The sequence below is a fragment of the Typopeltis vanoorti genome, chromosome 2 (genome assembly GCF_054136105.1).
Source record: "Typopeltis vanoorti isolate ZY-2024b chromosome 2, IOZ_Tvanoo_1.0, whole genome shotgun sequence".
Taxonomy (NCBI): domain Eukaryota; kingdom Metazoa; phylum Arthropoda; class Arachnida; order Uropygi; family Thelyphonidae; genus Typopeltis; species Typopeltis vanoorti.
In genome coordinates, this window is record NC_143550.1 from 84,777,258 (window position 1) to 84,800,755 (window position 23,498).

Genomic DNA, 23,498 nt, shown 5'->3' on the forward strand with positions numbered 1-23,498 from the left:
TGCTAGGTGCAAGAAAATCTGCTATAGTAAATTATTCCTGTTGTCCCTATGAGTTCTCCATAGTGAGAGTCAACTATGATGTATATTAAAAAAAAAAAAAAAACTAAAGATATTCACCTCATTTTTGTCTGATGAGTGGTGCCTGTTATAGTGTGAATGCAATTCCCTTTCACTACCCAATTTCATTTTACAAGCTGGACACATATACATTCCTCTCATGTCACCACCAGAAACTGTTCCTTCAGTATGAGTACTTTCATAATGATTCTGAAGTGATTCTGGAGATGGAAAGGCAAGCATACATGAAGGGCAGAGAAAACCCTATAAAAAATAAAATAAAAATAGAAAATTACATATAGAAATTAACACCATATTCTAGTTTTGAAAAACAAATAATAATAATAATAAAATAAAATAATAATAATACAGTTGAAGTCTAACATTAATTGCATTCCACCACTGAAGTGAATAATATATAGAACAATCTGTCAATTTCTACTGGAGCAAACTACTATCAGTATACAGAAAAGCCCAGACATAACTTGAATATAAATTATTACTTGCACATAAAAAGCAATATGAATGAAAATAAAAATTATTATGACATGACACTTCCATGGAGTCCAAAGACTCATTACAGGAGAGTATTCCCACAACACAACCCACTACCTATACTACTTAATATTAAATAATCCACTACACTATCTACTGCCCATTAATAATCTACATATTCCACCACCCACATACTATGCCATCTACTACCTGCTAACTGCATATGTTCTCTGGCTGAGTTGCCTGTATGTGGCAAAGCATATCATTTTTGTCTCTCTATACCACAAGAAAGTTATTTAATGACATTATATTCATCATATCTGAATACATCCACATATATGCACAAGATAGCAACCATCAGCAGCATCACAGAATGTTCAGTGATGCCAGACAGGCACAAACAAATCACAGCTGCTTTAATGATGTTATATGGCTTCAAATGACTAGTACTGAAAGCAGAAGAAGAAATTTTTGATCAACGTTACTGAATTTTACATTCCAGAGCAAAAAAAAACAAAGCTAAATATATCATTGGTAGAACTGCACTTAAAAATAATTAAGAGGCAATGACCAACATAGCAGTTAGCAGAGTACAACCATATCAGATATATCCCAAACCCATACAAATGTGATGTTCCAACATCACAATTGGTATTGTATTGATGTTGTATTGAAGGAACATCATTCCCATATTATTTCTGCATTTGTCATTACAGTAAACTAAGCACAAAAATAATAGGCATCCAAAGAAAATTGCACGTTGAAATAATTATCATCATATATGATTTTTGTAGTGAATATCCTATATAAGAGTGCTATCAAAGTAGTGTCATACATTCAGAAAAATGATGGGATTGTATAAAAGGATACTAATAATAAACACTATGTGTGTGAACCACTAATAATAAACACAGATTTGTTAGTAGGGGTATATGCAAGTTCGGTTCACTTAAACCTTGGTATTCCAGGTTTACCTACTTACAGATGAGACCTCAATAAAGGCCAAAACCGGTCTGGGTAGTGACCGGTTTTGACCTTTATTGAGGTCCTCATAATGTAAAACAGTAATACATTTCCTAGGAGCTGCATTTTACATTATGAGTGACGGAGCTTGCTCCACCTTTGACACGAATTGCCCTACTGTTGTACTACCCATGTGCTGACTTACGCTTGGACTCGCTGATAGTTCTTCGGCATGAAACTCTTAGATTTTGATAGAGTTCGATCTCCGAGTTTCATATCCTGCTTTAAAATAACTAGGAATTTATTATCCCCTTAACTTGATATCTTTTTTTCTCCCTTTTCCATGTCACCTTTATCATCTCTAACTCCTTTTACAGCACTTTTTCCTCCATTTCTAAGCTTCTTCAACAACCTCCAGAATATTTTGCCAACTTCTTGATATTTATTTTCTATGTTGTTGCCAAAGTCCTCCCATGACTTTTGTTTAACTAATTTTACACAGTGTCTCTGTATTCTCTAAAAGCACAAGCTGACTTATTTGCCAGGAACTTTTGATATGCGTTCTTCTTTTCCTTCACTGCCTCTAACTTCCTGTGTCCACCATGGAGTTCTGATTTTTCTATCCTTGTAGAAAACCTCACCACATGCCTCTCTAGCTGAATCAATCAGAGTTTTCTTCAAGGCTTGCCACTGAATCTCCAAGGTTTGGTTCCTGTTCTCAAACTTTTTCATTTTTCTTCAAAAATCTTTGTGTATTTTAGTCTACAGATCACATCTGAGAGCTACTCAACTTTTATTCGCTTTAAAACTTTCTTAACATGTTATTCTTTTCAATATGAAATTCAATTTTATCCTGCTCAAGACTAAATAGTGATCACCTCCAATTTCAAATCCTCTGTACACTCTGGTGTCCTGCACCAGAGAGAAAACATCACTATCAACAATAACATAGTCAATGAGACTTTTCTTATTCCTAGCCTCTTCTCTCCATGTGAATTTGTGCACATTTTTATGTTGGAACATGGTGTTAGTAATAACCAGTCCATGTCCTGAGCAGAAATCCAACAGATATTTGCCATTATTATTAGCTTTGCTCTTTTCTCCAAATTTTCCCAAATTATTTTTGTATGTCTGACAATCATTTCCTACTCTGCTATTTAGATCCCCAACAAGGACCAACTTTTCCTTTTTCATTGTGTCAGTTGCTTTTTCTAAAGCATCAAAAAATTCTTCCACTTCTACCTCAGTAGAATCTTCTGCAGGACCATAGGCACAAATAAGTCTCATTGTCCAATTCCCCATTCTCATATTTGCCCAAATCACTCTACTTGAGACTGCCTGCCATTCAAGAAGATCAGCCTCGTATTTAGTGTTGAATACTATGGCTACTCCTTTTTTTCCTTGACTGTTATTGCCTGAATATAACATTTTGTATTTATTGCTCAGAAAGATCTCACCAGTTTTTGTCTTTTTTGTTTCGATCACCCCTATTATGTCGATCTGGTACTTATCTAATTCCTCAGGTAGCTCCATTTCTTTGCCATCCAGGCTTCTTATGTTGATAGTACCGATCTTTATCTCTGGAGATGCTGAGTTAGGGTGTGTTTTCAGATTTGTTCCAGTAGCTGGAACAAATCTGAAAACATTCTCATATTTGCCCAAATCACTCTACTTGAGACTGCCTGCCATTCAAGAAGATCAGCCTCGTATTTAGTGTTGAATACTATGGCTACTCCTTTTTTTCCTTGACTGTTATTGCCTGAATATAACATTTTGTATTTATTGCTCAGAAAGATCTCACCAGTTTTTGTCTTTTTTGTTTCGATCACCCCTATTATGTCGATCTGGTACTTATCTAATTCCTCAGGTAGCTCCATTTCTTTGCCATCCAGGCTTCTTATGTTGATAGTACCGATCTTTATCTCTGGAGATGCTGAGTTAGGGTGTGTTTTCAGATTTGTTCCAGTAGCTGACTTTTCGCTGTTCACCCTGGCGAAAACAACGGGGGTTTTGTTTAACCGGGCGACACCCCAGCTGGCATGAAATTTTTTCATGTTGTACCATCATTTGGTATTTTGGTTTAAGCCGATAAGAGTCATCTCTGTAAACTAATTAATCTTGGTGGAGATATATTGTCAGAGGTGAAGGAAATAAGAGATCTTGGGATGACAGTGGATAAGAATCTGAAATTTAGGGGACATTGCTAAAATTGTGAAGACAACACGAAAACTTCTAGGAATGATGTGGAGGACACTAACTTGTAGAAGTAGGGAGATTCTTGTTCCATTGTATAAGGCTTTGATTAGGCCACACATGGACTACTGTGCTCAGATTTGGTCACCTGGTTTTCAAAAGGATGAAGAGATGTTGGAAAGGGTCCAGAGGCAACTGACTAAGGTAATTTCGGGACCTCTGGAATCAAATATGAGGAAAGATTGAGAAGATTCAATTAACAGAGCCTAGTGGATAAGAGGAAGATGGGAAGATATGATAGAGACCTACAAGTTAGTAAGAGGTTATTAGAGAATCAATGTTGGAGAGGTTCTACAGAAAACAGTGGAAGATCAGGGAACCAGAGATCATCCCTGGAAACTGAATAAAGAGGGTGTGAGCAGGGAAGTGAGAAGCAGGTTTTTTGCATGCAGAGTTGTGAATGGTTGGAATGCTTTGCCTGAGAGTATGGTGTCTGTAGAGAATTTGAGTGTGTTTAAAGCACGGTATGAAGCTGTGTGCATGATAAAAGGACCTCCTAGATGAGTCTTTGACTCCATGGGGATCTTGGGTGATAATAATAATTAAGGGTGTGGTTAGGAAGCATGAGGGATCTGGGTTCTTTTCATAGTGTATAGCAATGAGCCAGTGGATGTTGTTTAAGTGCCTCTTCAGAGAATACTTTTAAAGATAATGATATGACAAGTGTTTAGGCATTGTGTTATGTGACCTGAAAGGGGTATTCCTTCAATGAATCTTGCCTCTCTGGAAGGAGCTCTCATATAATAATAATACTGTTAGAGTTTAACCACAGTAGATAACAATTCTTCAAGTCCAAATTTCAGCTCAAGATTTATCTCATTTTTGACACAAGAATTTTTCTGTTTTATCATTTCATCGCATTCTCGATTTCAGTGCTGCTGATCTCTGTGATAATCAAGCCACTAGAGGGCTACATGGTGTGTAGTGTTTGTAGAGAGAGCTCCTGAACAGATAAGTATTATTTTGAGTATTAATTGGTAAATTTGCTTGAATCTTACATAGTATTATTTACTTTTCGTATCTTAGTGTATCTGGATGATTTTTGTGTGTTTTCTGAGTATTTTAATTAGTAAATTGATAGATACGATGATTTGTGCACATGGCTCCCATAAAGAGGAATACAAAGATGGAATCCAGGTCACCATCTTTGTCTAAAAATTTTAATTCAGTGTACTGTTTGCGAAATGTATGCATTGAGGAGAGCAGTTGGAGTCTGGTTAAACAATGATAGTGTGTGCAGGAAGTGTAACGAATGCGAGGATTTAAAGAGTGTTTCAGGTTGTGAGAGTGATATCGTTGTTGAAAGTGAGAATGTAGAAAATAGTGATATGCGAGGTATTAATAGTGATATTTGCAAGATAGTACCAGATAGTTGTGAGAGTGGCATTGAAAGTGAGAATGAAGGTAAACATACAGAATGAATGAATGAATTAACGGAAAATAAAAATGATGAGACTGATGCAATGAGTGAGATCACAAGGTTATGCAGAGCGATACACAGGGCAAATCGACAGCTGGAGCACTGGCAAAAATGTTTACCGAGCATACCGACTAATAAACGGCAAAAGTATAATAGGAAAAATAAGAGTATGATACCGAGAGTAAACAAAATGAAAGAGCGAGTATTGTATGGAGATTCTTTAGTAAGAGGTGTGATAGTTGAGAGTCTAACAAAATTGTACCAATCTGGTGCGAATGTTAGGAATGTAAGTGAGTCGATTAGAATGCAAAAGCAGCGGGTGAAAGAACTGATAGTAGTAGCAGGTACAAATGATTTGAAAGGAGACAAAATGGCTATGAGAGAGGATTTGAAGGAACTGCTTGAGGTAGCAAAAGAGAAGAGTAAGAGAGTTAGGATGGAGAGTATGTTTCGTCATGACAGTGAAGAGTATAGAAGGAGGGCCATAATTGCTAATGACTTTATGCGTGGATTTGCAGGAGGAGTGGTGTTGAATTTGTGGATGTGTGGAGTGAGTTCAATGGGCGAAAGGATTTATATAAGATGGACGGTTTACATTTGAATGGATTTGGTGTACAGAGACATGAAAAGGTGTTGTTGAATGTAGTGGAAGTGCAGAATCAGGGAAACACGAGTTATTAAAGGGGGGGGGGGGGGAGTAGATATGCAGACTTTAGGGAGACAGTTGAGTGTACGAATGTGTGTAATATGCCCGAGCGAGTAAAAAAGACAACAAATCAGAATGGGATAGTTAGTATAAGGCATCAAAATAGGAATGGGACAAATGGGCTTCTGCGATTCATGTATACTAATGCCAGAAGTATTAGGAACAAGAAAGAAGAATTTTTGGCGTTGGTTGGCAGATTATTGGCATTAGTGCAACATGGCTGACAGAAGATGATATAGCTAGTGGGATTGAATGCGAGGGATATGGTGTGTTCAGGAGTGACAGGGAGAATAAAATGGGAAGGAGAATAGAAGTGGAACTGTAGGATAGAGAAAGGAGCACATTTACTGCTATTTGGTGTGAGATTGAAATTAGCAGAACAAAATATACAGTTGAGTGCTGCTATAGACCAGGTGATGGAATAGATGGTGGAGATAGTATGCATAAGCAAAAAGAAGAAATGAGAAGGAGGAGGGTAATTATTATGGGAGATTTCAACTATGCTAACATTGATTGGAAGGAGAAGAGGACACATGAGAGAAAGGAATTGGATTTTATGCGGTTATTAAGGAATAACTATCTGCGACAGCATGTAATGGAAAATACTAGGGGTCAGAGAGTGCTTGACCTAGTAACTGCATCTGAGAATTTGGCTGTAACGAATATGACCACGTTGCCACCAATTGGTGAGAGTGATCATAGGGTCTTGACTTGGGAGGTGGCTAAAGGTGTGGAATTTACAATTAAGACAGAGTACATATGGAATTGTCGGGCTGGTAAGTATGACAAGCTTAGGAGTTTGTTTGGTTCAGTGCCATGGCATGTAAAACTGCAAGGGCTAGATGTTGATAGTGCATGGGAGGCAGTAAAGAAGTGTTTGCATGAGGCAATGGCTGACTGTACACCTAGAGTCTGAATAATAAATCAAGTAGGGGTTAAATGGATGAATAACACCATTAAGCTTGAGCTGTAAAAAAAAAAAAAAAAAAAAAACTATAGAGGGAATTTAAGGAGAAAGGTGACTGGCACATGAACGGTATAAAGCGCAGGCCAGAAGGGTAACGAGTGCGGTAAGAAAAGCAAAAACAGATTATGAAAGAACATTAGCCATGCAGGCTAAAGAGAATCCCGAACACTTTTTTCGATATGTTGCACGTAAAAGAAAAAATGTATATGGCAGAATCATTTTAAAGAATGCCGATGGTAGGGAGGTAATCGAATCAGTTGATATAGTTGAATTACTGAGCGAGCACTTTGCAAGAGTATATCATCCAGGTGGTGATATTGCATGGAATGAATGAACCAATAGATTATACAGGAATTGTGGTGAATGAAGTGAAGGTGAATAGTCTATTACAAACCTCAATGTCAATACATCTGTGGGATTGGATGGTATACCAGCTCGTGTTGTACATTAAGCAGCTAAAGAATTGTCAGTGCCATTGATCATTTTGTTTGAGTCTCGGGTAGTCCCAAGGGGGTGGAAAGAGGGGAAAACAGTTCCACTGTATAAAGGAGGTTCCAAGACTGCTGTTGTAAATTAACGACCGATTAGCATATCAGGAATCATTGTCGAGGTCTTGGAGAAATTAGTTAAGAGAAAAATACAGGATTGGATAGATGAAAATGGGATACTGTATGGGGAACAACATAGTTTTGTGAAGGGTAGATCATGCCTCAGTAACTTGCTCACGTTTCATAACACAGTGACAGCTGAACTGGATAAGGGTAATGGGTTTACAGTGATTCTACTGGACCTTGTTAAGGCTTTTGACAGGATACCACATGGAATTCTAATCAGTAAACTGCAGCATACGGGGATGGATATAGGGTTGGTGAGATGGATAGGAGGGTGGTTGATGTAGAGATATCAGAGAGTGGTTTATTCAGGAGTAGAGTCCAAAAGACGGCCTGTGACTAGTGGCGTGCAACAGGGTTCTGTTCTTGGGCCACTACTTTTCAATTTGTTCATTAACGACATAGGAAAGGATCTGAGAGGAAGTGTTCACTTGTTTGCTGATGAAGCAAAGTTTGGTAGAGCAATAGTGAGTGCACAGGATGTGAAAATTTTGCAAGATGATTTAGATAGTTTGAAGGACTGGGCTTAGGAAAATCACGTCAATTTAATATGGCAAAGTGTAAGGTTATGCATTTTGAGGTGAAAAGATTAGCAGCAGTATATCACATTGGTGGAATCGTACTCCAGGAGATTGATGAAGCTAGGGATTTGGGAGCGTTGGTGAATAGGGAGTTGAATTTTAGGGGTCACATCGCAAAAATGGCTAAATCAGCTCATCAAAAGCAGACCCAAACAAGTTATTGTTCCTCTGTATCGAGCCTTGATAAGACCTCATCTAGACTACTGTGCCCAGATATTGGCGCCAGGGTTTCTTCTTGTTGGGGAGGAGGTGGAGAGGATTCAGAGATGAGTGACCAAGATGATAGCAGGTCTATGGAATGAACCTTATGAGAACAGGTTGAAGATTTGTAGGTTGCAGAAATTGGTTGATAGGCGGAAAAGGGGTGATATGATTGAGACATCCAAATTACTAAAGGGTTTCTATAAGATTAATTCAGAAGATTTTTTGAGAATAGGACTGGTGGTGGGAGGACTAGGAGCCATACATAGAAGCTGAGCAAGAATGTGGTTAGCAAGTGTTAAATCCTGAATGAAGAAATCTTGCAAAGAAATCATTCATTCGGGATTTAACATGATAAATATTACTAATTAAGGGGAATCTGCACATCAGCTAATAATTATGAGAAATTTCTTTATGTTATGTGATAATGTGTAGTCCATATGTGCCATGTATTGAAATTTATTCCTGTATAACTGAAATGAGAAGCAGAGAATTTTGTGTCAGAATAGTAAGAATTATGTAAGGGGAATTGTTAAGCTATTTGTAAATCCCATTAAGCTGTCTAGTACATTACGAAATTTCCAGAAAGATAATAAGTAGTAATCTGGAATAATCGTGAATAATCTGTACGAGTCGAGCGTAGTGATGGAGGCTATACCTACACGGAAAGTGACGTCAGAACGACTACCTGGAATAGGTTAACCTAACAGATTAGGGAGAGTGTAGGATCACCCAAGGGGCATGAACGATGGGGTTTGTGGGTAAAAAACACATCGAATAGAGGGCGCCCGAAAGGATGAATAAAAGACGATGCGAGCCATAATACGGGGCTTTTTCTTCTTTCGTTCCTGGATTTAGGAGGTTTGTTGGGGGATTCGTGAGAGAGCGGTGGGTCGACTACAGTGATGTTGGACGACGAGGCCTATTTTTGAGAACGCTTGAGGATTTCCAAGCGAAGCTGATCATGTTACGACGGCCTATGCAGAATCAAGCCTTCGAATAAAGTCCCATCGAAGAGAACGGAGAAAATTTCCTGCTGAGCGGTAGACAGCAGGCCACAGTCAGGAAATGATTCAAACAGAAGCGTAGTGCATTGCCAGGCACAAAGACGGCCGATAACTATACAGTAAGGTAATCCAGATCTACATGAGATGGCTGCATGAAATCAGAAAGGATCCGGTAATGTTAAAAATCACTTAGAAGAATAAGAAATTTGTGTATGCTGTAAACTAAGGACACTAATAGAGAATTTTTAAGCGAGAATTTGACTGAATTAGTTAAGACCCCATGGAACAAAGAAGAATCGTTGATAGGCAGTATTTTGATTGAGAATGGCTAGGCTTGACTAATGAAATTTAGAATTAAGATGGTTATTGATGGAGTAGTAATGAAAGTTGAAAGTTTATTTTTCACTTGGTTAGAGTATAATAAATTTAGTTTAATCCTTTATCCAAGTTATCAGGCGCAAACAAAGTTATTAAACTTTGTTTGCGACTGAAAGTATCTTCAGGACTGGGGTAAGGTGGTACAACACCAGAGCACTCCTTGCAAAGGTGGAGCAAGCTACCAACACTCCTATCTCAGTATCTCCCATAATGCAAAACACATCTCCATGCAGATATGTCTAATGTTATGCATTAAGGGAAGGGACACTACCCAGACTAGTTTCGACCTTTATTGAGGTCTCTTCAGTGGGAGCCATGCCCAAGTGGAGATACCAGCCAGAAGGATTAGCAAGGTTATCTCTACCTATAGGAGTTGCCAAATGGTGTGCCACCCTTTTTTAATAAATTACTCTGGATTTAGAGAAAGATGTTGAAAGTTTATTTTTCACTTGGTTAGAGTATAATAAATTTAGTTTAATCCTTTATCTTTTTGTCTTTATCTAAATTGTCTTTAATCCCACCGAAGAGACCTCAATAAAGATCGAAACTAGTCTGGGTTGTGGCCTTCCCTTAATGCATAACATTAGACATATCCGCATGGAGATGTGTTTTGCATAATGGGAGATACTGAGATAGGAGTGTTGGTAGCTTGCTCCACCTTTGCAAGGAGTGCCCTGGTGTTGTACCATCTTACCCCAGTCCTGAAGATACTTTCAGGCGCAAACTTTGTTTGCTCACACTTGGATAAAGGATTAAACTAAATTTATTATAGTAATGAAAGTGTGTTCAATGCGTGTTCTATGAATAACTTGTGAAAGGAATTATATCCTAGTAGTGTTATGCTTACACTTAATCTTATCTTTTCGTAATTGAAGGATTTAGCTTACTCAAATTCATTGTTGTGATTTAGTATGAACCTTAACTTAGAGTGAGTTTTGTTTTATTGAGTATTTGAATTTTCTTAACTGTAAATGTTTTGTGCTTTTCCAATAAACATGTTTTGTACCTTATACCTGAGTTTATACCAGATTACGAATTCAAACCACCACTTATGAAATAGAACCTTTTGGTGGGAAGGAATTAGATATTATTGCTTAAGTGAGATTGCGGTCACGACTGCTAACTGAATCTGCACGTCGCTAGTGTAAGATTAATTATTGTGTGTATCCCTTTAGAATTTAGAATTATTTCTCTGAACAAGAGTCTCTTCTGTTATAGGATATTGGCTGGCGCAGCATAAAAATAAATTTTGCCAATATCTGAAGAGGAAATAAATCTGAATTAATATTTTAAAGGCACAACAGTAGATTAGAAAGAGGGCTATTTAGAGGTAGAACAAAAAAAAACAGAGAAAACAACAACATAACACAAGGGTGTTAGACCTAGGTTTTTTACTTGGAGAGTGGTGAATGAGTGGAACAAGCTGCCAGAGTCTGTTGTGGGTGTCATGGCCATATATGAGTTCAAGGCGAGGTATGATAAATACTGTGTGAATGTTGAATAGTTGTTCTTGACATGATGTTAGGGCCTCCCTCGATGAGTCTGTCGACTCCTTGGAGTTGCCCGTAATAATAATAACTTCTGGAGATTATCCAGTAACAGGCCCAGTGACAAAAAAGATGGAGTTAGAATGCATTTTATTTTTTATTTTTTTTTTTTTATTTTATTTATTTATTTTTTTTTACAGAAATGACTAGCTATTTTAAGATTTCATCTCAGCTGTTTGTAGGTCTTCTGCTTTCATTTCTTAATTGGTCAATTCATCTCTTGTCTCAGTAAGCACACTGCTGTCCTTTGCTATTTGTTAAGCTAGTATTATTTTTCAAGATATCCTTTATTAATGCATGTTAGCATTCTGCATGTCCATTCTGCTCTCCCTCTTTTCCAAATTTGTTCATTTCAGCACACATTTGATTTTATTTCTGGATGAATCATTTCCTATGCTTGAATAATTTTCTCCTTCCCTTTAATAGTCCTTCAGTATTTTTGGTGAGGAACTTTTTTTTTTTTTTTTTTTACTATATATATTAATGATTGGTTTATTGAGACTTTAATTGCTGTTTCCAAGTTCTGCAGATATATTCTTTAGTTCCTTGTCAAGATTAATTTTGCATACTTTAATATTATTCTTAATTACTTGGGGATTTTTACATATTTTATATATTATATATTTTTTTATATTTTTTTGGAAAACATTTCTCTTGAAAAAGGTTGGAATGATATTTCTAACTAAACTATGATCTGCATTTAAGATAAAATTAGTTACTAACCATATCATGTTCTTGCATTTAAGGCTAACAAATAGTTTTCAATAATTTGCCATGCAATCCAATTCACATCTCTTCCAATGGAAGCCACTTTCTTATCAAGGTGATGAATTACTAACAGAGTTTGAATGACTTCATTTATTGTAGCACCCTCTAAGCTGTAGAAATAACTTTGGTATTCCTAAGAGCTTGTAGGAGCACAGATTACCTGAATGATGATCATTACTTATACCTTTGAGTGTTCTAATTTTTTGAAGAATTTCGAGGTTCAGAATATTCCTTCAGTTTTAATTTTTTTTTTTTTTAAGTTTTATTTAAGAAGGCAGATATTCAGTTGTTTGCTGGTGATGCAAAATTGGGGAGGGCATTAGTTGATAAAGATAATATAGATATCCTGCAGGATGATTTTAAAAAAATGGCATAGTGAGCAGAGGGTAATGATTATCAATTTATTCTCGTAGAAAGGCTTAGACGCTGGTTAAACATGCTTATTAAATAATTTAAGGAATTTACAACATACACAGGATATAAATTAAATTAAACTTTAATCTATATTTCCAATATTTCAGCAATGTGACTTGCCGAAATATTGGAAATATAGATTATAGAAATATGGAAGAAAGCCATGGTAATACACCGTAGTAAATGCAAATTTGAAAGGCTATTCATGGAATCAGCCTCAGCCCTAAGAAATAGTCCAAACTTCAACAATTTTGGTTGCATGAGACTGCCCCAAATTTGGGAGACTTACATCAGAAGACCTTCAGCCCAACTTATAAGGTGGCAGAGGATCTTAGGGAGAAAGGATAGAGTCGGGAAGATGCCCTGGACTGGAGAATCTGGAAGAAGAAGATTAAAGATGGGAACGCCGACCTCGTTTAACATGGGATAAGGCATGGTGAAAGAAGAATTATGTAATCTTAATTGAGTATCTTTAGTCATAATATACAATAGAAAAAACAATTTTAATCATCTTATTAATTAAAAGAAATGATGCCCTTCAATATACTGTGATTCATTGATTAGAATGAACAGATTCTGTTTGTGAGTACTCTTGACTAAAAATTTGGAAGTGGATATGATTAATACCAGCAGGTACCTGTTGCAATCCCTAGCTTAAATTATTTGTTGATTGAAAGAATATTGGGAAAAAAAAATCTCCACATCTTTCATAGGATATCCAAATCTTTGCAAATTAAGGAAGACATGTCTCCTTTTGACTGCAATGCAGAAACAGCTTGTTTAATTTAAATGCAAATTTCTAGATAGGCAAACAAAAGTATATTCTACAACCATCAAAGAATGGAATTACTTTTTTAAAACTTAACAAGAAATCTATTTAACTTGAAATCCCTGATATATATTTGTTAAAAGATAAATATATCATATGGAAAAAACTTTCTAAAAGACAAATAATTGAGGGATGAGATAATCCCTCAATTATTCAATCACAGCAGGAAAGTGATTAGCTGGTTGGATAATTGAAGATTTGGATAAATGAAGGTACAATTACATAGTAGTGTACCAGAAGTTTGTCGACACACTCTAGCCAATTCGATGATCACTTGATTGAAAGTGCATTCATTCAATTGAAAGTCAGATAACTGAGAGAGATCACTGTATGTCACAAGGATTAGAGAAAAATAAAAAAAAAATTAAAAAAGATGTTTTCAGTTGAAGTTTTACACAAACGCTAACTATTAGAATATACAAAGAATGGCATAATTACCTCAGCTGATTGATTGGTCTCACCATTGTCTACAGAAGGAGAACTTCTTTCAGGGCTCTGGTAAAATATTAATAATACAGTGTTCACTAAGGATATGAAAACAAATTAAAAATTTAGTGACAATAATGGTATTAATTCTAAGACAAAATCAAAAAACAAAATAATAAAACATCCTCAAACTTCAGGCTCACCATAATGGTCATACTTTTTAAGTTACTATCAGAGATAAACAGGAATTTCATTAATATTTTAGAAATAATGTTCCATCTGCATCAATGGAAAGTTATTCAGATAACCCACACAGAGATAAATATGTATACCCATATACAGGATGACCATAAAATAACTTTTCCCTCTTTGGAGGCATCTGTAGCTAAAACCAATAAACAGAATGAGAATAAATATTATATTGAGACTTTTGAAGGCATGGGGAGATGATTTCTACAAAAAAAAGATTTAGTACCAAAAGTCGCTGATAGAGCCAAAACCAAGCAGATAATTACATTAAAGGCAGATAAAATGGAATAATAACATTTCTACAGTGTAAGCGACAGCCGCGTCACTCATTCCAGCTGGATATATGGCATGTTACAATGATAATAATAATAATAATAATAATAATTAAACTAAAACAACAATTTGTGAGAGACACAGAAATTAATGTAGTGATTGAACTCACAGGAAATAATGTTTTAATCATCAGAATCAGGGTCCCCTGGACTACATACACTATTTTCAGTGTGCTGACCTTTCTTGTGTACAACAAACTACAACCGGTGTGTGACATGCTCTACAGCTGAGCATAAGGAGTCGGATTGGATGTTCATAATAGCCCATTTTATGTTCTCTTTCAAGACATGCAAGTTGGGAATGCCACCAACATACACAACGGATTTCAAATACCCCCACAGCCAAAAAGTCACATGGAGTGATGTCCAGGGATCGAGGTGGCCATGCAGTCAGAAAGAATTGACTGATAACTCTCATTACTGAAATGATGGCATAAAAGGTTCTGTACTGAACGTTCAATGTGTGGCCATGCTCCATCCTGCATAAAAAATTATGGAGTCCGAACATAGTCTTTGCTGCAATGCAGGAATGACAAAATTTTCTAGCATTTGTCGATAAATCTCTCAAGTAACGGAGCAGGTTACAGGACCTGTAGGGGTAATACGCTCAAAAAAAGTATGGTCTTATTATGAAATCAGCTGTGAAGCCACACCACATGGTTACTGTTGGAGAATGTAATGGTACTTACTGGATTGCATGGGATGTTCAGATGCCCAAATTCTGCAGTTGTGAGTGTTGACCGACCCACTCAGATAAAAATGAGCCTCATCACCCCACAATATTCTCCAAGGCCAGTCATCGTCAACCTCCATTCAGGCAAGAAACATTAGCGCGAAGGGCATGCGCTTATCATAATCTGCGGAAGTTAGTGCTTGCACACGAGTGAACTTATACAGATAGAAGTGAAGCATTTTCTGTAAGATTTTCCAGACTGGACCATAAGCCATATCAAGTTTGCAAGCTATGGCACAAGTGTTTGGACCAATACTGGTCCCTGTGTCATCGAACACCGCAGTAGCAATGTCTGTTATGGTCTCTTCTTGCACTGCTTTCTGTCCTCTGCCAGGCTAACTCCTAGTGATCCAGTTTCTTCAAACTTCTTAATCATAGCTCTCAGTGCTACAGCTGACATAGAACCTGTATGCAGGTTATGAAGCCTTCTAAATTCCCGAAGGGCAGCTACAGTTTTGCACGTTTAAAGTAAAACAACAACAAGTAAGGCATGCTGAAGCAAGGTAGGATGCAATTGAGCACAATTCGTCAGTCATTCGAATAACTGCCTGAACGTTCCCAATCCCATTTTAAGTGGAATTGGTGGCGCTGCTGTCACATATGCACAGTAAAATTTGCATAATCCTTTTTACTTGCGTTTACTGTAAATATTCGACTACTTTCGGCTCTGCCAATGCCAAAATTTCCCTATCGGTGACTTTTGGTACTAAATCTTTTTTTTGCAGAATTCATCTCCCCATGCCTTCGAAAGTATCAATATAAAATGTGGTCTCATTCCGTGTATTAGTTTTAGCTACAGAAACGTCCAAGGAGGGAAAGTTAATTTATGGCCACCCTGTATTTATGTGACACACACATACAGTTAAATCCTCACTATAACAACTTTGTGAGATCACAGAAATTATTTTATAATAGGTTTCCTTCAGTGAATTTACTTTCTGATAGCACTGGGCACTATGTGATGTTAGTCAGGACTTTTTGGATAATTTTGCTACAGTGAGTAATTTCATTAAAAGAGTAAGCAAGGTTGATTAATTTAGAGATAAGTATCTCCTTAATTTCTCTTCAAGATATGGACTACTACTTCATCATCCATAGTTTATGAAGACTGTCAGGACACTATAAAGGCAACAGTCCTAACATTCTCTCTCTCTCTCTCTTTCCAGGTGTTTCTGTCTTGGGATCTCCTTAACAAGTGGAGAAGAACAAAGAATTAATCCACTTTCTAATATTATCTATCCAGGTGATTCTAGGTCATCCCCGATGTCTTGTAACAGAAGTCAACCCCTCAAGTGCTATTTTAAGTAAACTATCTGATCTAGCCACATGGCCCAGCCATTAGAGCTCTTTCCAATGTATTTTAGTGATGAAAAAAAAAAAAAAAAAAAAAAAAAAAAAAAAAAAAAAAACATTGGAAAGAGCTTTTCCTTCTAACCTCATCACTAAAAATGTATGATATCTTCAGGTTTTCTGTACCATTTTATCTTGAAGGCCAATAGTCTTTTCTCAATGTCCAACTCTCACATCTGTATAATAAGACAGTTAATGGATTAACAAGGGTATTGATGAGATAGTCTTGTAGTTACCTGCTACAGCTATTTCTAATCTACAGTATTTAAATAATGTGATAACACACCATTTTTTTATTTGTATATGAACATATGACCTCCACCACTCTCTCTTATGACCTTATGATGCATAGTAGCGTACACATCCAAGAGGAAGTGTGCTGTTCTTGATGATACTAGGGCAATTTGATGCAAATTTGTCTGCCTCCATATAAGTAGCCTAATCATGAAATTACTTCGTATGCAACTTTTGTTTGTTCATGATTAGGATAAAGATTTCAAGTAAAATTTACTTCTTCATGTGTTACTATTAGGATTGGTCCTATGCACTAATATCTATTGGTGAGGTCACCTCAAAATATACTGGGGGGGATTTCCCCCCCTCAGTATATTTTGTGTAAGAAAGGGGAGGATAACAGAAATGACTGAATATGGCAACTGCCACTTCAGATCTCCAATAAGTAAAGCACAGATGCAGGCAATGAATATCATATATTACCTGGATGTTCAGTTGGATTTCGTCAACTTGGGAAGGTACATATTTACAGTAGCTACATTTACCAACCTTCTAGATTCTATTCCATCACACACTGCTCTGTCTATCAACTTCCAGCATATCCATTTCATTAACTTCATATCGATTCCAATTTCTTCCAATTTACATAATAGCTTCCTTGTCTATAATTGAACTGTCACTTTATTAAAAGTGACAATTTCATAAGGCAAGACATCCCTTTCAAGAAGCCATTCTGTAGCATCACATTCCTATGCATCCATTCCTGAACTCAGGCCTAAACCAACAACTTTTTTAATACCTTACCCATCATTCCAAAGACTGGTCTATAATATGCTACTTCATCTTCTCTTCAAGGATTAAGTATTTGCCTATCTGGGTTTGCTGGTCTTCTCATCTTGCAGTTGGTATCTCTCTCTCTCTCTCCCCCTCCCTCCGTCTATATTTTTCCACTTCTATTGGTAGCTGATATCTTTCCATCCTAAATAGATGATCTTTCCATTTCTCTCTATATCTGTTGCAAATGCTACTTCCTTTATGTAACAAAATTATCTTGCTTTCTTTACGTTCTCTTCTTGACATCATATCAGTGCTGAGACTTAAAATGAACAACTTGGTCATAGGCATTTTTTTCTCACTTTCTTGTAATACAAGAGCAGTATGTGACATTACCATAAGTGACTGCTAATCCTATTGCTGTATATTCATATTATTATTAACATCTGACGTCCATGGATTCAGACTCATCATGGAAGGTAAACACTATTACACACAATGCTCATCCAACCGTGCCTCAAACGGATTCAATTGTCTACATTCACAACACACTCGAGAAATTCATTCCACTCACCAACCACTCTCCATGTAAAGAACCTACTTCTCACTCCTCTGCTCACACCATCCTTATAGTTTCCAGGGATGGCCTCTTGTTCTCAGTGGCATAGCTAGAGCTTTTGCTGCCCAGGGTGGTCCCCGAGTTTGCTTCCCTTCTCAATATGCACCAAAAATACTACAAAAAGTCAAAACGATATATAGGGAAATAAATTAAAGCACTATGTTTATTTTTGAAGTAAAACTTTAATTCTAACATTCTAAAATATTATTTTACTTGCTTTTCTGTTAGCAAAATCGATGACATTGTTGAAGTCTATTCCATCACTCCATTGTTGTTCATAGACAGTATGGCAAGTTTTCTTAAACACATGGTACTCATTGTAGATCTTAGGTAATTCTTAATCAAATTTAATTTAGAAAACTTCCTCTCACAACTAGCAACACTTACAGCAATTGTGAGGAAAATTCGTAGTAGTATTACAATATTTGGAACTGAGTTCTCAAGACTGTATTTTAGAATAAACTGCAAAAGTTCAAGGTGACTGTCCTTCCATGTCTCTGTTTCGTCTTGCATAGCAGCAACAGAAATAAAACTCTGAATTCTTTCTCTCAATGAGGAATTCTTCCTTATTAATGTCATCATGATCATGGTTTAGTTGACATTCGTATTTATCTATCATTCAAAAGATTCAATGGAGTAAGGAAGGCATAATTTCAGCAAAAACATGAAGCTGTTGAAATGATGGCAATTTCTCGGAAAACATTTCTCTCCTCAACTCAATTTCGTATGACAATTCAGCATCTCATGATTCTTCACCTGTCATCAGTTCCTTCTTTCTTTGGCATAAGCTACTGAATTGTTAACTAATTCATCCCTATTTTCAGTTAAAAATGTTTTTTTTAAAGCCTGGAGTTTTATGTCACATTATTGTATATTCAATTCTTTGGTTTGGAGGTAGACTTGGGTGTCGTTAATTTCTAGGACAGATTCCCACAGGCCAAGAAAGCACAGGAAGGAAAACAATTGTAATGCAAATGCAACAAGCAGCATTTGACCCAATTACTCTATTTTCTTCTTCACTAGTAATGTTCTACAGCACTTAAGATTTTCGATTTTTTTTTTTTTTTAACAACACTCACAGCATCTCCCTGTGCACTCCACCAAGTTTCTACTACATGCTTGACATTTGACCAGTGACTGAAGTCAGAATATCCCAGTGATGGGTTGACGGGGGGAAAAAAACACATGAACAAACACTCCACAGTTCCAAAAAAGGTAACAGAATTCACAGCAACAGAAGCTGCATGTACACCCGTCAAATTTAGCGAGTAATTTATACATGCAACAAATTCTGCTTTTCCATTAATTTCCTTGATGCATCTCCGAATGTCAGTATGTTGACCAGCTATCACAGCAGCATTATCATATGCTTGTCCTCTACAATTCTGAATATCAATTGTGTCGTTTTCTAATTTTTGTGAAATCATAGTTGAAATATTCTGGGCAGTTTCACCTTTTGTTTCAATGAAATCAACAAATGATTCCACAACCTTCAATTCATTTCCATCGATCATAATGCAGCATAAAACTTGGCTTATTTGATTCTTACAGAAAATATCAGTGGTGTTGTCAAATATCATAGAAAAATACTTTGCTTCTTTTACTTGCTTGACAACTTTGCTTCTTGCCTTTTCTCCCAAAACTTCTATAAACTCGTTCTGAATAGTAGGCGACATATAGGATTTAGCAAACTTTTTTTCGCAAGCTTAATTCTTAGAATATATTCAGTAGCATTGGATCATATTTCGCCAACAAATGAACTAATTCTAAAAAATTTCCTCTATTTCCCATTGATTCAGGTTCATCATCGGTCTCATAATGATTTCCTTCTTGGTGACCCCATAAAGCCAAATTTTGGAAGATATTTTTCACTTGGTTAGACTATACTAAGTTTAGTTTAATCCTTTATCCAAGTGTAAGCAAACAAAGTTTGCACCTGAAAATATCTTCAGGACTGAGGCAACTTGTGGTAAAGGTGGACCAAGCTCTCATCACTCCTTGTCTCAGTATCTCCCATAATGCAAAGCACATCTCCTTGCAGACATGTAAAATGCTATGCATTAAGGGAAAGACCACTACCCAGACATGTTTCGACCTTTATTGAGGTCTCATCAGTGGGAGTCAGACCCAGAAGTGGTCTGACAGAAGCAATGGAGAAGTCATATTTACCTATACGAGCTACCAAAAGGTGTACCACCTTATTATTAAATTACTCTGGATTTAGAGAAAGATGTTGGAAGTTATTTTTCACTTGGTTAGACTATAATAAATTTAGTTTAATCCTTTATCCAAGTGTAAGCAAACAAAGTTTGCGCCTGCATCATTCCATTATCCGATGTGATCTCTTCACAACTTGTGCAATATGGCACCTGAATTTCAGGTCCTTGTCCACCACCACTTCCAGATTTCTCATCTCCTCTACCTCCTTTAAAGTTTTCTCACCAAGTGTATATATTGCATCCCATCATTGCTTACCAAATTTCAAAACCTTACACTTTGCAATACTGAACCTACAGTTCCACTTACCTGCCCATTCAGGCAATCTAATCAAGTCCTCCTGTAAGGCCATAATATCTGCTCGACTCTGCACTGCTCTCCCCAATTATGCATCATCTGCAACTAGCTGCATATCACCAGTTAAACCCATCCCAATATCATTAATATACATACTAAACAACAATGGTCCAAAAAGGGTCTAGGTGGTGGTGGTGGGTAGTAGATGGCATTGGTGTGGTTGTGGTTCACAGTAGTTGGTGGATTGAGTGGTAGAGAACTGTAGAGTAGGTGCCCTCCCTTGATGAGTCTTTGGACTCCTTGGAGGTATCACATAATAATAAAAACTGACTCCTGTAGCACACTTTCCTCTTTCAGGATACTGCACCCCATATACAACTTTTTGAAACTTATCTGACAGCCAGTTACTGATCCAACTCAGAAGTCTATTATCCAATCCCATTCATTTCAACTTATTTAACAGCTTGCCATGCGGCAGTCTATCAAAAGCTTTTGCAAAATCTAAGTATACCACTGTAAATGCATCTCCCTTATCCAAGAGAGAGAGATGCATATACAGTAGTATACTTTGGTGATATATTCAATCATCTTGTATAGTACAAAAGTAAGTCAGTAAAACATGATCTCCCTTTAACAAACCCATTATGCTGATAACTACAGAGAATATTGCAGTTATCAACCCATTTCTGTATCCTACTTTTCACCAATCTTTCTAGTACCTTCACCATAACTCCAGATATACAGATTGGCCTATAATTTGTAACCACAGTTCTTATAACCACCTTTATGCAGTGGAACAATTTTACCTTCTTTCCATCCCCTTGAAAACTGAGCTGTTATAAGACTCTTATTAAACAGGCATACCAATGGTACTGCTAATTCCGTTGAACATTCTCTTAAATCACATAGTTATGTCATCAAATCCTATCGCTTTATTGACATCGAGGTTATTTATTCCCTCAAATTCCTCCTGCTCACTCACAATTAAGACAACCTCTCCAATGTCTTCTACACTTTAGTTTCTAATGATGAGGATGAAACACCCTTATAAGTTGATAACTGAATAACTCAACAATGTCTTCTACAGAAGTTGCCATTCTATTATTTTCATCCATTAACATCATCTTACCATAATCATTCTTCCTTCTACTTGCCACATATAAAAAAACTCTAGGTTGTTTTTTTTTTGTCCGATTTGCTAATTTCTGCTCATAATGCACTTTCATTATTTTTACTAACTGAGTCACTCTGCTGGCTTGTTCTTTATACTCTTCATATAACTGATTATTACCATTATTCATCTTGTACTGGCTCCAAAGAGCCTTCTACCAGATTTCATGCTTAAGCCCTTCATTCATCCATTTACACCTACTTTATTCAGCCTTTTGACCTTCAGAACACATTGATGCTGTTATGTATGTGTTTGTCAGTTCCCAAACATCATTTATTTCCTTACTGCTCAATAGAAATATGCATATGGCTAGCCACAATCCAGGTGATCACTTCATGATCACACTTTCCAACTGGAGGAAAGTGCCAAATCCCACTCACAATTATATCCTCTGATTAAATGATCAGATCTAAAACTCTCGATCCTCAGGTGCTCTCTTTACATGCTGCCTGAGATAGTTGTCTCTCAAAAATCCAAGAAATTCATTCTTCTTATTCCCAAATGCTATCTCTTCATTTCAATCTATACTGCCAGAATTAAAATTGCCCATAATAATCACTTTTCCTTTGTTTACTAACCCAAATTGTTTATACATTTCTTCATCACCACTCTCCACATTCACTGGCCTATAGCAACATCCAGTTAAATATTTTTTCCTGTCAATCTCTACCTCACATCGCCACTATTTCCCTCTTTCATGTCTAACTTATGTGGATATAATTCCCCTGCTATCAGCAGCAGCACTCCCCCTTCCTTCTTATTCTTTTTATCCACATAAAAAACACTGTAGCCTTCCATTTCTATTCCAGTTAGGAGATCATCTTCATACCATGTTTCACTTATTCCAATAATTTTGGGGCAAATAAACTCAATCAGTGAAACCATTTCATCTCCCTCATTTCTGATAATTCTGGCATTTGTAAATAAACACACACTTTTAGGTCCATAACCAGTCCTGCCACCTAAGTCACTTGTTGGTCGTGATTTCTCCACCATACCAAATCACCTTCATCTCAACTTATGACATATATCCACTTAGTGTCAACTTCCCTATTCACATCCCAATCTATTCATTTCATGATCATTCCTATACATACATTCATTCACTACTACTTCTAACATCCACTCTCCCTATGCCATGTCTCCCTGTCCACCCAGGCTTCCCCCATTTCCCTGTTCATCTTACATTACCATTCTCTTTTCATCTCTCATAGTACCACTGTTTCGCCAAACACTTCTGTCTCTTCAATACCACTCTCCTGATCTTTTACTTCATCTCTTGCTTCTGATCTCTTCCTTGCATCACACACCGCACTTCCATCTAGCAACAGTTTCTACAGTGCACTCACTCTAAAGCCATTCAAATGCAACCCATCATGCATTTCTCTCAAATTCCTTCTCCTCACACAACTCTGCTAGTATACCTTCATCATTCTGGCTCTTCGTCTCAGCTCATCATTGTCATACCTCAGCAGCATACTGACAATCTTTCACTCTTCTCAATAACCTGCTGATATTTGTCCTTACATTCTCCTCATATTCACATTAATCATTTGTACCTACAATCACCACTAATTTTCTTACTTCTTTCCTCCTCATGTAAGCACGAATTATCTTGCTTATTCTCCTTTCTGGATAGCAGACCTTACAGACTCATTAACCAATCCTCTATCAATGGAATCTCCATACACTGTTATTCTCAAATCACTCATCACTTCTTTTTCTTTCATTCTATCCTTTTGCACACTTCAATTGTTTCCACTAAACATCTAATATCATGTCACTGTACATATTCTTCATTTCATTTGTCATTTAGAATAACTGTTTCATCAAATCTTGCATTACGACAATTTCACTCTCTGTCACTCCCATATTCTCGCTACCTCTCGTTCTGCCTTA

At 36.7% G+C, this 23,498-nt stretch overlaps 1 protein-coding gene across 1 annotated transcript in view; it reads right to left on the reverse strand.

The window, feature by feature from the left end:
• Nucleotides 1–23,498, reverse strand: part of LOC150109221 (early endosome antigen 1-like) — a 72,742-nt gene that overhangs the window by 28,555 nt on the left and 20,689 nt on the right. The window contains exons 2-3 of the mRNA XM_090401866.1: nucleotides 13,636–13,692; nucleotides 118–321 (exon numbers count right to left, since the gene is read on the reverse strand). Coding sequence (XP_090257992.1) covers nucleotides 118–321; nucleotides 13,636–13,692 — 261 coding nt within the window. The remainder of the gene's footprint in view (nucleotides 1–117; nucleotides 322–13,635; nucleotides 13,693–23,498) is intronic.